This window comes from Vigna radiata, chromosome 9 (assembly GCF_000741045.1).
Source record: "Vigna radiata var. radiata cultivar VC1973A chromosome 9, Vradiata_ver6, whole genome shotgun sequence".
NCBI classification, from domain to species: Eukaryota; Viridiplantae; Streptophyta; class Magnoliopsida; order Fabales; family Fabaceae; genus Vigna; species Vigna radiata.
In genome coordinates this window covers 5,826,795-5,841,170 of record NC_028359.1, presented here as the reverse complement: position 1 = coordinate 5,841,170, position 14,376 = coordinate 5,826,795, and the positions used below count along the sequence as shown (strand labels likewise).

The following is a 14,376-nucleotide window of genomic DNA, read 5'->3' as shown; positions in this document are numbered from 1 at the left end:
TTAAGTTTTGCTAAAAGGACAACTGCACACGTCTGACTTAAGAAATTTTTTAAATTATTCGAATACTGAACAAACCATTACATTTTATGTCATACAATGGGAATATGGGATAATCTCTGTCCACACAAATGAAAAGTTATGTATTTATCTTGGTGTAAATGATGAAAAAACTGGCAAGATGAGTTCAGTGCGTGGTCTTCGAGTCTAAACTGAAGGATAGAAGTGCAACAAGGAGTTGGAGCTCAAGAATATTCAGCTGAAAAACTGAGTAAAGCTGCACAGCATCTGATCCTTTCCTCAGTACATCACAACAATATGATTATCCAAGAATCTGAGATGAGATTGAAATGAAAGAAACCTCATAACAACCTCAGATATGTGCAATATGTTTCATGTTCTGTGGTGCTCTGCAACTTGCCAAAGTAGTGTCATAACGTATATTAGTTATCAGGTATTTCACTAAGCATATACAACATATAAACAAAATCTCAGTAGACTGGTGGAAGAGGATTGAACTTCACAGATTCTCTCCAGATGAGTTCCTTGATATCTTCTTCAGTGAATGACGGTTGCTCAAAGTCAAAACTGAAGGGTCTAGTGCAAACAGGTTCCTCATTGATGTCGTGGAGAGGTGCCATGTATGGGTGGCTCAATGCCTCATCAACTGAAAAGAATTAAGAAATAGGATACAGTTAATAAAAATATAGACAAAAGAGAATCTCGTCATTTATAGATATGAACACTCTTATTGTAAAATATTTGTACAAAGACATCTAACAGAAATCACTGTATCCCCATCTCATCATTATCATCGTTTCTGGTATTATATTGTTCAGAAACACGAGAAACAAAATAAAGTTTAAATGACTTCACAAAACTAGTTGCTTTACTCTAATGTTATGATAAGAACCTTGGGAGAACCACACCACAAAAACTAGATACTGTAACAGGTTCAAGATACCTGTACAAATTTTAACAAAAATGAGTATAGGGCGCTTAAACCACAAACAAACATTTCATTGATTTGGTTGTTCTAAACTGAGAAATGATTTCTAGGCCAGAAAACACTAAACAGACTTACAAGGGTACCCTTCAAAACAAAATTGGAAAAAGTTTTAACAGATTTTTATTTCGTAACCTCATATTTTAATTATTTTTCCCGTTTATTTTTTCATGAGGTACTTATTGGTGCTAAAGTTCATAACTTTGTATTTCACATCTGTCCCCATATCATTCCTATTCATATACTGCTCCAGGAACAATAAAAGTCACAGCTATTCATAAAACTGGGGAAATAGTTCTGCATGATGAATACCTGTAATACGCCTGTTAGGATCAAAGATAAGCATCTTCTCTAGCAAATCAACAGCACCAGGAGACATGCTGGGAAATCTAGCAGAAAAGTTTTGCTTTGGATACTGGGGAAGCTGTTTTACATATCTACGAGCATTATCACTTCGTAGAAATCCAAGGCTCGCATCATCGGGTGAACCAATCAGCTTTTTGAAAGAAATGAGAATTGTCATCGCAGTGTTAGTTTTAAGTCAGTAAGAGATCTAAAAAACATGAAAGATGAAACTTTACATTCTACCAGGAAACTGTATAATCTGAATCTATTGATAAGCTTGAACGGAATGGATCAGGGACTATATAAGCATTCTTAATTTCATCAATTTTCATTTCTTACATATATGATTTCCTTAGGTTCTCAAAACGCCAAAAGAAACCAAGGGTACAAAAGTAGTCATAGAGAATACAATTCTTTACTGTTTTGCAATAACATCATATGGTCTACTCTACTAGTAAAACTACTGTAAAGACAAGGACCACAAATACCATGTCCATAAATAAAAGCCTATAACATTTCAGAACTTTAAAACTGGTATAGAATTTTGTAATTTTACATTTCCACATGGTGATACAGGTTGTAAAATCCAGAAGACATAAGTATAAAGATCCAAAATCTTACTGATGTGATGCATGCATCTTTTTCATTTGGGCACAAGTGACATGACTGATGCATAGCTTTTCTTTTCATATTATTTATTTCAAAGTAAAATTCTTATGCCACCAGACCTGAATCATTGGGCAGACAGTTAAAATATTCAATCCTTCAAAAACTCAGTTGTTTTTGCCTTGAATTTTCCCCAAATCCTATCATACTAATTTGATGGAAATAAACAAAAGCTTCAAATAATCAAAGTACCAACAGCATTTCACCAAAGCTTGACACCCACAATTCACAATTGCATAAAGCTGTAGAAGTTGGAACTCTAGTTTACAAGTAGATCCAACTTCCAGATCTAAAAGAGACAAAAGAAATACAAATAAATAAGAACATAGCCAGTCTCAATAGATTTATGCTAGTAATCAGAAGTATGATATCAAACTAATACCTCTGTGACTAGTCTCAGCTGATGAACATAATCTTTGCCAGGAAAGAGAGGCTGTCTTGTTATGATTTCTCCAAGTATGCAACCAACAGACCATATATCAATGGCTGCGGTATATTCTGAACAATTAAGAAGTAACTCGGGAGCTCGGTACCATCGAGTGACCACATACTCGGTCATAAAATCAGTTTCAGATGTAGTTCTAGCAAGGCCGAAATCGGCAATCTTAAGGTCACAATTGGCATTCAATAGCAAATTGCTAGGCTTTAGATCACGGTGCAAAACATTTGCTGAATGTACATATTTGAGTCCTCGAAGCAATTGATACAGAAAATACTGGGGAAAAAAGAAAGAACTTAAGAGTTACTGTAAGAAATATAAAAAACATGCTACACTGCCAGAAGCCTTAAAGACCACACTAAGTCCAAGCAGTGTAATAGATGATGTGGACCCCACAAGCAAGATAGGAGACCGACACCACCTAGTACACGGACTGAGCTTCATTCAGTCTTCCAAGGTTCCAGGCTCTTCAGGATGTTCATAAGTATAATTACAATTTACCTATTGATTTGATAAATAAAACATCGAATGTCATTAACCAATTTAAACCAAAGCAAGAAGATTAAATTACTAAGAAAATTCCAAGGTAAATCAGTATATCAATGTAAATTATAAAACAAATTCGTACTAAAATATTTTCTCTAGTCTGTTGTACACATTCAGCTCAGACTTATATCACATTTTTCACATAACTGGAGACCAAAGTTTTGTCCACAAATATTAATACAGATGAAAACGAAAGCATGATCTTTCCAATGATTGAATTTATTAATAACAATGAAATGAAGTCACAAATCAACACCAAAAAATAGGTAGAAGATGGAGGAAAATTTTCATCAAAAGAATACCTCAGATAAAAGTTAATAATAGGTCTAAACTTTAGAGAGTGGCTACCATATAATGTTTATATGCAAAGTCAAAGAGAGTAATCAGGTAAGGTATTATCCATGCACGATGTTATTGTTCAAATCCTGACCATAAGAAAATATGTATCATTGTAGAGGCACAGATTCAAGTCCGGTGTCATGCAAATTCAATAGTTGGCTCAAGTGTAAAGCATGCCAAAACAAATTAATTTACGCCATTGACATGATATTGGAAGTAAAAGTTTGCAGAAAGTAACAACGATGCAACTACAGTATTGTAGCTGTTGCAGCGTAAAACATTGAACTGCAAACAAGACACTAATTTAGTTTAACATGAATATAAAAACTAAGGTCTATTAAACTAAGATGGAACTACTTCACACGTGCACGGTATAGCATACTCGACACAAAGATTTATGTTCAAAATATCTACTAAGCACTTTATTTTTGGCTTTATCTCCAGTTTGTGTCACTATACAAGCAAAAGAGAGTACATTAATAAAGCTGTTTGATATAAAGTCTTCAAACTACACAGACTAAAAGTCATAAGCTAAAACTAATTAAAGTACTAACCCGACAATGATCATCAGTCAGTGGTTGATTGGAACGTATTATTTGATGGAGATCTGTGTCCATTAACTCGGAAACAAGGTATACATCATTGAAGTTTTCCTTCTGAGGAGGTCGTATAATATCTCTAATGGACATAATCTGCATTGAAAAAATAATTGATAAGCAGTAATCTTAGTAAGTTGAATGCTAATGAAATTTAGAGTCAAAACTGAAGGAGGAAATGAAGCAAAGACAAGAATACCGAGAGAACTAGACAAGTATTTTCTACAACTAAGATCAAAAGATTTTACCATAAACTGACTTCAATAAATGAAATGCATTCAAGCATATAAAAAGCATTTGAATAAAATTATAGCACTAATGTCAAGAAAGTCCAACTCAAAAAGTATGCTTTTGATAAATATTTATTTCATTCAGAACATATTTAACTATGCTAAATTAAGATTGTCAGAAATGAAGATAGATAGATAGCATTAACTAGGTTGTTTGTAAAATGTTCAGCCTAACAGAGCATAAATCTATGCATAAGGTGAAAATATTAGGTATAAAAAAATCCATAGAGGTATATCAGTGCAATCACATTACAAGATGCTGCACTATGTCATTTCTTCTTGTTCAAAATGCAACATCAAACGCTACAAACCAAAGCTTTTACAGAAGCAACGGACAATGGCGAAGAAACAAAGAATAAAATGAATAAAGAAAGTAATAATAGGACAAATAAAATTCACACACAGGGAAGTAAATACTTAAAATCAACAATAACATTGAAGAAAACAAGCTGTAGATGAATGCAGGTAAAAAGCATAAAAATTACGTTTGCATGATCCATGTGCCGAAGAAGTTTAATTTCTCGTAAGGTCCTCTTGGCATCTATTCTGTTGTCAAATGCATTGCCAACCTTCTTAATGGCAACTTCCTCTCCTGTCTCCGCATTTACAGCAGCACTGAAGGAAACAAAAAAAAAAAAATTCTTAATGTTCTACACATCTTTGATAACAGAAAATAAAGTGAACTCCTAGTCAGACCCAAAATTTAATACACAATCCAGAACATATACATTGTACTCCGTGTAATTGAATCTTGAAATACAAAGAACTACGCTGTTAACAGCATCAGTATCACAGGAGGACAAAAAAGGAATGATCTCATCTCGTTTTCCATTTTGACTCCAGCAAAATTATAGTATGAACAACTGAATAAACATAAAAACCAAAATTGGAAGAGATTTGAAAGTCTACGCACCTGGCCAACATTTTAAAATCTACAAAAACAGTGTCTGAGAACGAGTAACACAGGAATCCCATCAAGATACGGCAATTTGTAATCAAAAACAAGAAAAATGCAACAATTTGAGCTCAAAACTGGTCTCCCTCACCATCAAACTAACATAACCAATCCAATCTTCAATAAGTCAACAACCAGACCAAACATAACTAAAGAATGACAGAATTCAAAAGCAAAAAGAAAAAAAATAATTACTTAATTCTTAACAAAGGGGGTTTGATCAGTAAGAAAAACCAGTCTTTGCTCCTAAAGTCAGCTAATCCTAGACCAGAATAGGAAAGTACAGCAACATAGCTCAAAGCAAGAAAACCCCTTTACCCAAAAGGCAACAAACAACAAAACAAATGTAATAAATTCAGCAAAAGAAAACACCAGAAAAAGAAAGGGACTTTTGACTTACCAAACAATACCATAAGCACCTCTACCCACAGGGCGAATAGGAGGGACATACTTTCTGGAAACTTCGAAGAGGTTGCCATAGATATTGTACTGAATGTAGCGTCCACCATGAGTTGGTACCCCTTTGATGTTGTTGTGGTCAGACTCAACACCAGACATGTCTTGTATCTATGACCTCTTCTCAACTCAATTCAAACCAAAAACTCAGAAGGAACCGGAGGAAAGACCCAATATAAATAGAGTGATTCAGAGTGGAAAAGGAGCTAACTTTGAGGCACTTCGGTTTCAAGACATAGAGAGAGAAAGAGTGGTAAGAGTCTGAGGCTTTTCTAGCGGACACGCATGTGTGAACCCGTGATCTTATTGACTTTTCTTTTCACTTTTTTTCATCAACGTTGGTGTGCTGTCTGTGATTTTCCATTTCCAATCCTTTCTTCCTCATTTGTTTATTATTTTGATTACCCTTTTTGTTCAACTTCATCTTCGTTCCTCGAAAATCATAGTTTTATCATTACTTTTTATAGGTTTAATTACATATTTAGTTCTATATCTGCTCATTACATCCAAAAATTATTCTTTTAATTCACTTAGAAGTTATTTACTCTGATTTCTATGTACATTGCTTTAATTTATGTAGTACGGAATTTTTGAAAATCAAACCAAAACGAAAAAGTGTATATATAAAAATTAAAATGAACCGTTTCTCAATGAATAATTTTATGGTTCTGGTGTTAAAAAAATTGCAAAAATATCAATATGCTGCTTTGTTTACTTCAAGTAGAGTATTATTAACTTAAAAAAGGAAAAATAAAACAAAAAAAAAAAAGACAGCAAAGCTCCAACATTTTCGTTGTTTTGGTCAATTCAGAGCTCCAACTTTGAAACTGGTTTATGCAATTTCAATGCAAGTACAAGATCTTTTATTATTATCTTCAAACTCGTGGTATGGAATTTAATAGGAAGTTTAGAAAAAAGGTAAAGATTAAAACAATAGTCATGGGTGATGAAGAACACCACTATTTTTTTATATTTGGAAATATATAACCAGATTGTCATATATAGCCACGTATTTAATTTTTTTTTTCTTATGTTGCGTAATATTTCAAACATTTACAACAAATGAAATATTTCGATTACTCCAATAATGCACAACCAACATGGTCTATATTTTTTACATCAAAGTAACATTAGAACATTAACTTTATAAAAGAACTGATAAAAACTATTTAATAGAAAGTCTCAGATGTTTACGTATTCAGATTAACAATATTTATATGCATGTCAGTTCATAGTTTAGAAATTGTATCATCATTCAATTTTAGTTAAACAATTTTTTTTGACATCTCTGCTATCATGTAAAGTAACGAACACGTAAAAAAGTTTATAATAAACGTGATTCTACTCTGGAAAACACCGACTTTGCATTTACCATATTTTCATAAATTGTCAAAGTAATTTGCTTTGCACCTATCAAAGTCAAGTCAATGAAATTTCTGTTTTTTTTTTTTGTGAAATAAATACAAGTCCAAGTCATCGTCAACGTAGCACGAACAAGAATTGTTTTACTCTTTATTTTGAACACCCAAACTTACTTACAAGATTGATAAAAATGGTGTTATCAGGAATGAATTCTCTGAAAACCAGATGCAAATTATGAGTAAATTTTACAGTCAATGTTTAATTTTAATCAAAATCTTTGTTTCTTTATATGCCAAATACTTGGTCTTCGGTTTCTTTCTTAGACTTTGCTTTAGGTCCTTGTTTTTATCCCTGGCCCGAAGTGTGGTCATGGAATTTGCAAAGATAGAAACTTTCCCAGATTGTGGTCCAAAAATGAATAGAAACAAAATCCATAAGACATGACTCGGAAACATAGGCTGTCAAGTTCATCTGAAAACTCTGATACTCTTGAGGCTTTTATCCAATTGACATTATCATTCATTCCGTGGTTTCTATTGTCCAGAATTTGAGATAGAATCTAACAATAATATGCTAACAGCAATAAGAACCATAAAGAAATATCAAACTATAAATTATAGGACAATCCCTTATGATATCATAGTTGTACTGAAAACAATTTGCGACTGTAACATTAGAAAATATCAGTTTCGGTTAGTTTAGACCATATGTTTTTGTTATGAACAGATACAATATACAGTTTACAGATTATAGTGACACATAAAAGTAGCAAGTGAAAGATTTTCCAAAAACGAGTAAAGATAGTAAATTAGATTATTGTTGACAATTATTAATTCACGAATAACGACGAATCAACTGAAAACAGATCTTCAGAATAACTTAGAACAGGGGCTGATGATAAAGTGATTGAATAACGGGCCAGATTGACTTGTCACAGGGCAAAAGCAATTTGACAATGTCAATCGACAGGTCAATATAACAGAAGGTATTAATAAGCTTCATCTGTTTCCATCCATAATAAAGTAGTAATGAAAGCTTGATATACAAAACAGATAAGGTTCCATTAATAAGTGAAGCTAGAATCAGAATTTTATATGATATGGGCCTATCATCATGTTTTCTAGAAATCTAGCATTTATTGAACATGTAGCATGCAAACAAAATAATTCAGATCAAGATAACTTCTCAACCGCATCATCAAACTCTCCTTCATAAAAGGCTCAGCACATCCAATTCCATCTGCATGATATTTTGAACAAAATAATTGAAACTGAGATAAACTCCCAACACCGAATCATCAAACTGGCATTCACATAAGGCTCCACACATTCAACTATATCTGCATGATATACTAAAATTGTGTTTGCTCTTACAGCATGGGAATAATAAGAATTGATTTTCACAGCAGACTTGATTTTATAAAATTATGGTTCTTTGATTATTGCTAAGTAAAACTGGTTTTGCTGCAAAGCTAGATTTGACTAGAATGACAAATAGTAGCTTTTCAACTGGATTGAAAAACTAGCCAAGTTTTATAGTAAACTGGGTTTCAGGATAAAAACATCCAACAAACATAAATCACTTCACTAAAAAATCAAGTCTAACCAAAGTCAATTTTAGGTACAAACGTTCAAAAACCACATACCAATTTTACCACAGTTGAAGTAGGGAGACTAGAATTATAAGCTACTAATAGTTCCTGCAATTTTCTGAAACTTTTGCAAGAGACATGCGAAATTTAGGATCCAGGCATCATTAACAGCATGCCATAAACACCCACAAAGCAATCACCCAAATAGAGATAAGTAAACACAACAATGCACACATCAAAAAGAGTGCTTAATGTTCAAATCTTAAAAAGCATACACACAATCAGGTTTTAACTTGCATAACCCATCAGATGATGATCATCCCATATTCATACGTTAACATAAGCAAAAGATGAAACATGAATATTAGTTAAATTGCATCGTCAGAAAAGCACTACATTTTTTACCTAGCAACCAAAAAAAATTCTCGCTAATCATTAAATTTTTTACACTTGGTCATATATACGATTTAAGTCAGGCTTGTATGGATAAATAAGACGATGTAATATTATTTCTTACCAGCCCTTCATGAATGTGAATGCTGAGTCAATAAATCCGTTCAATCTGATATATGGGCCGGCCGAAAGGACCGAAACAAGAACAAACAACTTAGAAGAATTGAATCACAGTGAGGCTTAATTCATGTGATCAGAGATGAAGAGACAAAATCCCTACCTCACAATGGTGATTTGGAGCTAGCGTTTGAAAATTCTGAAGTAAAGGGTTCATATGGAGTTTGCATACAAAATTAAGAGACAAGGCTCTTGATGATAGGGCTTGAAAATTTTGAAAGAGTAAGTTCAGAATCTTTAAAAAAGACATGCTATTTGGCCTTTAAGTATTTATAAATTTGCATGTAGCTCAAAAAAATACTTAAGCAAATTAGTTTGCCTAACCGAACTGTTTTGAGAAAGTGGTAATTAAATTGTTTTAAGTTTGATTATTTGTATTTAATTCTGTGTGTTTCGCAGTTTGGTTTGGTTCACAAGTGGTTTCTGCATACCGCTAGCCGGTAAGACAAATAAAGTCAGTGATTAGAAATTTGCAATCACATGGATTGATAAATCACTATTGATACAAGAAGAACAAAAGTATAACGTAATGTAAGTCTATTTTACTGATCATATGTTGAAAAATAGAAGTTGTGATTGTAATGTAAGTCTATTTTACTGATCATATGATAAAATCCAACAAATACAAAACTAATTGACTAAGATATTAGAGGAAAAGGTTGTACAGTTGATTTTATTCCAAAATATGGATAGCAAAGCTCTAGCACAATGCCATCACCAAGACAACTTTCAGGCCCGAATACATACAGCTAAGGAACAACGGGAGCAGGAACAATTTGCAGTTTTCTGCGAACATCTTCCAAGTCTTCATGAAAATGCCGCTCATAATACACACACATAAGATCAGTGCATTGCATGCCAGCACGAATAGCCCAGGGGAAGTAATGCTGATAAAACAATTTCCTCTGCTTTCCACTGAATCTAGCGGTGCCCCCTACAACGGACAGCAGGCACATAGGAAGGCCCATCTGCTCAAACTCAATAACCTTCAACGCTGTCTCCCCAATCAAGTTAGTGGGAAGGTCAAAAAGGGTATGCCAGAAGTCATGCACTTCACGAGCTCTCATTGTTACATAGGCCAGTTCATCTGTATCCATGAACCGAACAGGAGGTCGATCATCTGGTGAAAAGTTCCTAGATCCCATAAACCTAGCATAGGCAGCACCGAATGTGTTTTCCGGCAGGTCCCAGGCATGTCCGACATTTGCAGAAACAACACGAGGGCGCTCCAATAACACAGCCTATAAATCAGAATTATAAAAGAAAATGATTGGTTTGATGTGGCATAATTGTATGCTTCAACAGGCAAAAAGTAATGCCAATTAATTTAGTGATAAGAATGATAGTGATTGTTAGTGATATGTAATAGGTGTTCATAATCACTTTTATCAATGAGTAAAACCAAGGGCCACCCATCACCTGATCCTAAACTCTTTGTTATCTCAAGAACAAATAAACTATGGTTGTTGCTAGTACTAGCTATAGAGCATCCAACAAAAGGCAAATAGAATAAATCTACATCCAAAACAACATGGGCAAGGAGAATATCCATATTAACCAAAAACTAATAAGATTAGAATAAAATAAACTAGCTCACCCTCCCTTCAGGGCAACTCTTCATCCTCTGAAGAACTTTCTCAAAAGCAGGCTTTCCAGTCGTTTCACCAAGAGCCGCTATTAAATCTGCTCTTCGAGGGTCCAACAATGCCCCCACTGCCGAACCCATTGCCACAGCAGCCTGCTGCCATGTCTTCAACCGGATTCTACTACCTTCTATCATTGCAGATAACTAACCAAAACTCCCTTGCCAATCTGATTCCATACATCACTATTTGTCAGAAAGAAAACCAATTTTATCAAATTTTTATTCAACAAAAGCTGAGAAAACGAGAACAAATCAAGCGGAGGGGAAAGAAATAAAATGTGAGTGTTATTGAAGATCGTGAAACCCTAGTAGTAACCGAAATCAAAGGAAAGTGAACCCAAAAAATAAGAGTGTAATGGAAAATCATGAAGCTTGAAGAGCTAGTCGCCTGAGTTTGGAAGCGGAGCACGAATCATTTCCGCTATTCCTTCTTACTAAATGGGAATCACTGTTTCAACGAAAAAGTACCGCTCCAAAAAAAAATGACTTTTGGTCTTGATGAATGATTAACATTCAAATTAAACTAGGCAAGAGCAATAAATAATGAACCAACACCCTTAGTATAGAACTAATTATTATAGGAAACATCAAAACCATAAAACATCAAACATCCTAATATCAATTAGGCAAGTCTAAAACATTTTATCCGAAAAATAAAACTGTTAGAACGGCTACCGAACACTTTCAGCGCATCAAACCAAAGACAACCATCCATTATCAGATTAATTGGAAAAGGAGCACAGAGAAAAGGAACAAGAAAAAATGAAAAGACAAATTATGGAGAGAGAAATCCTTGGAAGCAAAGAGCGAAGGTTGTTTACCTGGAAGAAGACCAGTAAGAGGGGAAAAGTTTTTCGGAAAGTGAAGAACCTGCCTTGTCTGATTTTACAGAATTTATAATTAGTTTGGTCCTAAAGTATTACATAAATATATATACTTGTATTTTTCTTTTTAATTTTTTTTTTTTGAAGAAACATTTTTTCCCTACTTTATCTAATGCTTTTTTTATTAATTTAAATATGTTTTTTACTTCTTATAAAATAAATATGACTTCGTGTCTATTTAGTTCCGTAAAAATATTTGATGATTTTAAATTTTATTTTTTAAGTGTTGTTTAGTAATATAATTAATGCAACACAGCATATTTTAAATTGAGATTTAAAGTTCTTAGATAAGCATTTTAACAATGTAATATATTTCTTATTTCTTATTTAATACAAATAACAAAATTATATACGTTATTTAATAATATAGTTTTAATACTATATTTTTTATTAAAATTAGTTATAATATATATATATATATATATATATATATATATATATATATATTTAGAATCTAAAAATAAAATTTAAAAAAGCTGATAAAATGTTTTAAATAATAAAACATGCTATTTTAATATTAAAAAAAACAAAAGGTATAAATAGAATTTTCAGAGTATTAATTTCCAAGTTATTTGTTTGAAATTTTTATTTAAATCCAACTAATTTAAGTTAGTTTTTGTTATTTTCTCTTATTTTGTATTTTCTAACGCATGGAATGTTGGTTCTGTCACATGTATCGTTTGAGTCCTCTTTTAGGTTATCCACTAATATGTAGTTTTAACCGCATACTCCTGATCATGATTCAGTATTTTATAGAAACGAATAGAGTTACTTAAGTTAAGGAAACAATTTTATGTTCTTTAGAGTTTTGTAAGCTTTTAATAGGTAAGGAAAGTTAAATATTTGTTCTAAAGCTTTAAGAAGTTTGATAATCTAATTTGGTATGATAGAATTGTATGAAATTTGTTATATACATCTATTGTGAATTCTATGATAGTGTATCATGCTACATATTGAAATTGGTAGTTGATATGGTGAATTCTTGTTGTGAAATACTTGTTGAGTTGTGCTTGATTTTCTATGATATGTGGATGATAAGTTGTTGTTTTAGTGGAACAATTAGCTATTGAACTTTGGTTTGATAATAGGTTGGAGAAATGGTTGATTTCTAGTCAAAATGGGGTTCTGACAAGTGGAATTTTATAAGAGTTGTTTTATGAGAGAACTTGGAGTTTGGCATCTTATTCATGTTAATTATGACTTGGTTAGCTACTTAGTTCACTAAAAATTTGGTTTGTAGTATGTGAAATCTGATGTATGAGTTTTTGGGTAGTTGGTTTGATTTAATGGACTAAGTCTTTGACAAAACGAATAAATTGGTATCAAATTTGAAGTACAAACATGTTTTCAAATAAATTAAAGTTTCAAAGATACTAATTTGAGCATTTGGATAGGTCTTGAGTGCATCCAGATCAGGTTTTGAAGTTGCTAAATTCTGGTGTGGCGTTGAGGGATAGGGTTTTGGTGTTGAGCTCTGCAAAGTCAAAAAGCCACTATACTTCAAGATGTTGAGTGTTGCGAAGTCAATAAGCCCTCTATTTATGGGGCACTGAGTGCCACTTCTTCCTCTGCAAGTTTGGACCCATTTTCTCTTTAATTCGTTGAGCGTCCTGTTTCGAGTAATTTTATACTTATGTGTTTTCTTATTCTAGTTTGGTTTATACTGATTTTAAATAGATTCAATTAATTACTTGTTTGAAAATTATGAATGTTTGATGGTTGATGAACATGGATATATGTATAGTTAAAGAATGTTGTGAAAAGAGTTTTGAGGGGAATTTCTTATGGTTGTTTAGTAACGTGATGTATTGATATAGGGACTTAATCTATGAAGTTATCTTGACGCTCCAATAATCACTTCATCTCAAGTACAAGAGGGGGTTATGTAGTGAGGAGTAGTAAGAGGTCATAGTCTATGGTTTGATTCTTTTGCCATAGGTGGTAGATGGACTAATCTTATGTGGTAGCTAGGGGGAAGTTGTTCCACTGCTACAAGTGCAAAACTTGCCATAGTCTTACATCAATACATATATCCAAATAGCCAAGTCTAAAGTTAATGTATGTATGCTTAGGATTTGTGTCGCAACCGATTTCGCGACATGACGACGATCCAAAGAAAAAAAAATGGTTAAGAAAGTTTTGGAGTCGCCACCATAGTTTATTCTGGAAAACTATGGAAAAAACCATAAAAGATAAGGCAAGGTCTACAAAAACCAGATTCTAGGTCCGGGAGTCGGTTACGTTTAGGGAAGGTGTTAGCACCCTACAACGTCTGCCCGAAGGCAGTACCTTTAATTAAATGCGCGAATAAAGATGTGGTTTGCAAAATATTTAACTATCCCGAAAACAATAATATGAAGAAACAAAAATATTTTTTTGGTTTTTTGGGCCCGACAAGGATTGACCTTGCTCCTACGTATTCTCATTCAAAATGAGAAATCAGGGTTACGTAGTTCTTTCTAAAGTTGGTTGGAAAATTTGTTTGAGAAATTTGTATTTTGTTTTTTTTTTATATAAAAAGGAAAAAGGTTCTTAGCACGAGAACGATGCGTGTGATCACACACGTGTTGAGAACCTTTAAAACATTATTATTTTTTTTTTAATTTGTAAAAGGAAGAAAGGTCCCAGCACGAGGACGATGCGTGCGATCACACACGCGCTGAGAACCTTTAAAACATTATTTTTTTAA

At 33.1% G+C, this 14,376-nt stretch overlaps 2 protein-coding genes across 4 annotated transcripts in view; both read right to left on the bottom strand.

Moving 5' to 3' along the window:
- Positions 1–33: 33 nt before the first annotated feature.
- Positions 34–6,004, bottom strand: LOC106774046 (mitogen-activated protein kinase homolog MMK2). Its single transcript, XM_014660858.2, has 6 exons — positions 5,580–6,004; positions 4,710–4,839; positions 3,893–4,030; positions 2,397–2,729; positions 1,316–1,499; positions 34–664 (listed from the first exon to the last, which is right to left on the bottom strand). The coding sequence occupies exons 1-6, from the start codon at positions 5,735–5,737 to the stop codon at positions 489–491; spliced, it is 1,119 nt and encodes a 372-aa protein (XP_014516344.1). The 5' UTR covers positions 5,738–6,004; the 3' UTR covers positions 34–488.
- A 3,676-nt stretch (positions 6,005–9,680) lies between these two features.
- LOC106773686 (ubiquinone biosynthesis protein COQ4 homolog, mitochondrial) overlaps positions 9,681–14,376 on the bottom strand; it is a 6,842-nt gene continuing 2,146 nt past the window's right edge. The window contains exons 1-3 of one of the 3 annotated variants that reach the window (XM_014660419.2): positions 11,625–11,724; positions 10,756–10,970; positions 9,681–10,399 (exon numbers count right to left, since the gene is read on the bottom strand). In XM_014660419.2, the coding sequence (XP_014515905.1) occupies positions 9,908–10,399; positions 10,756–10,938 (675 nt within the window). In that variant the 5' untranslated portion in view covers positions 10,939–10,970; positions 11,625–11,724 and the 3' untranslated portion in view covers positions 9,681–9,907. Of the gene's footprint in view, positions 10,400–10,755; positions 10,987–11,624; positions 11,725–14,376 lie in introns of those variants that run through there. The other 2 variants (XM_014660420.2, XM_022786102.1) reach the window with 2 other exon arrangements.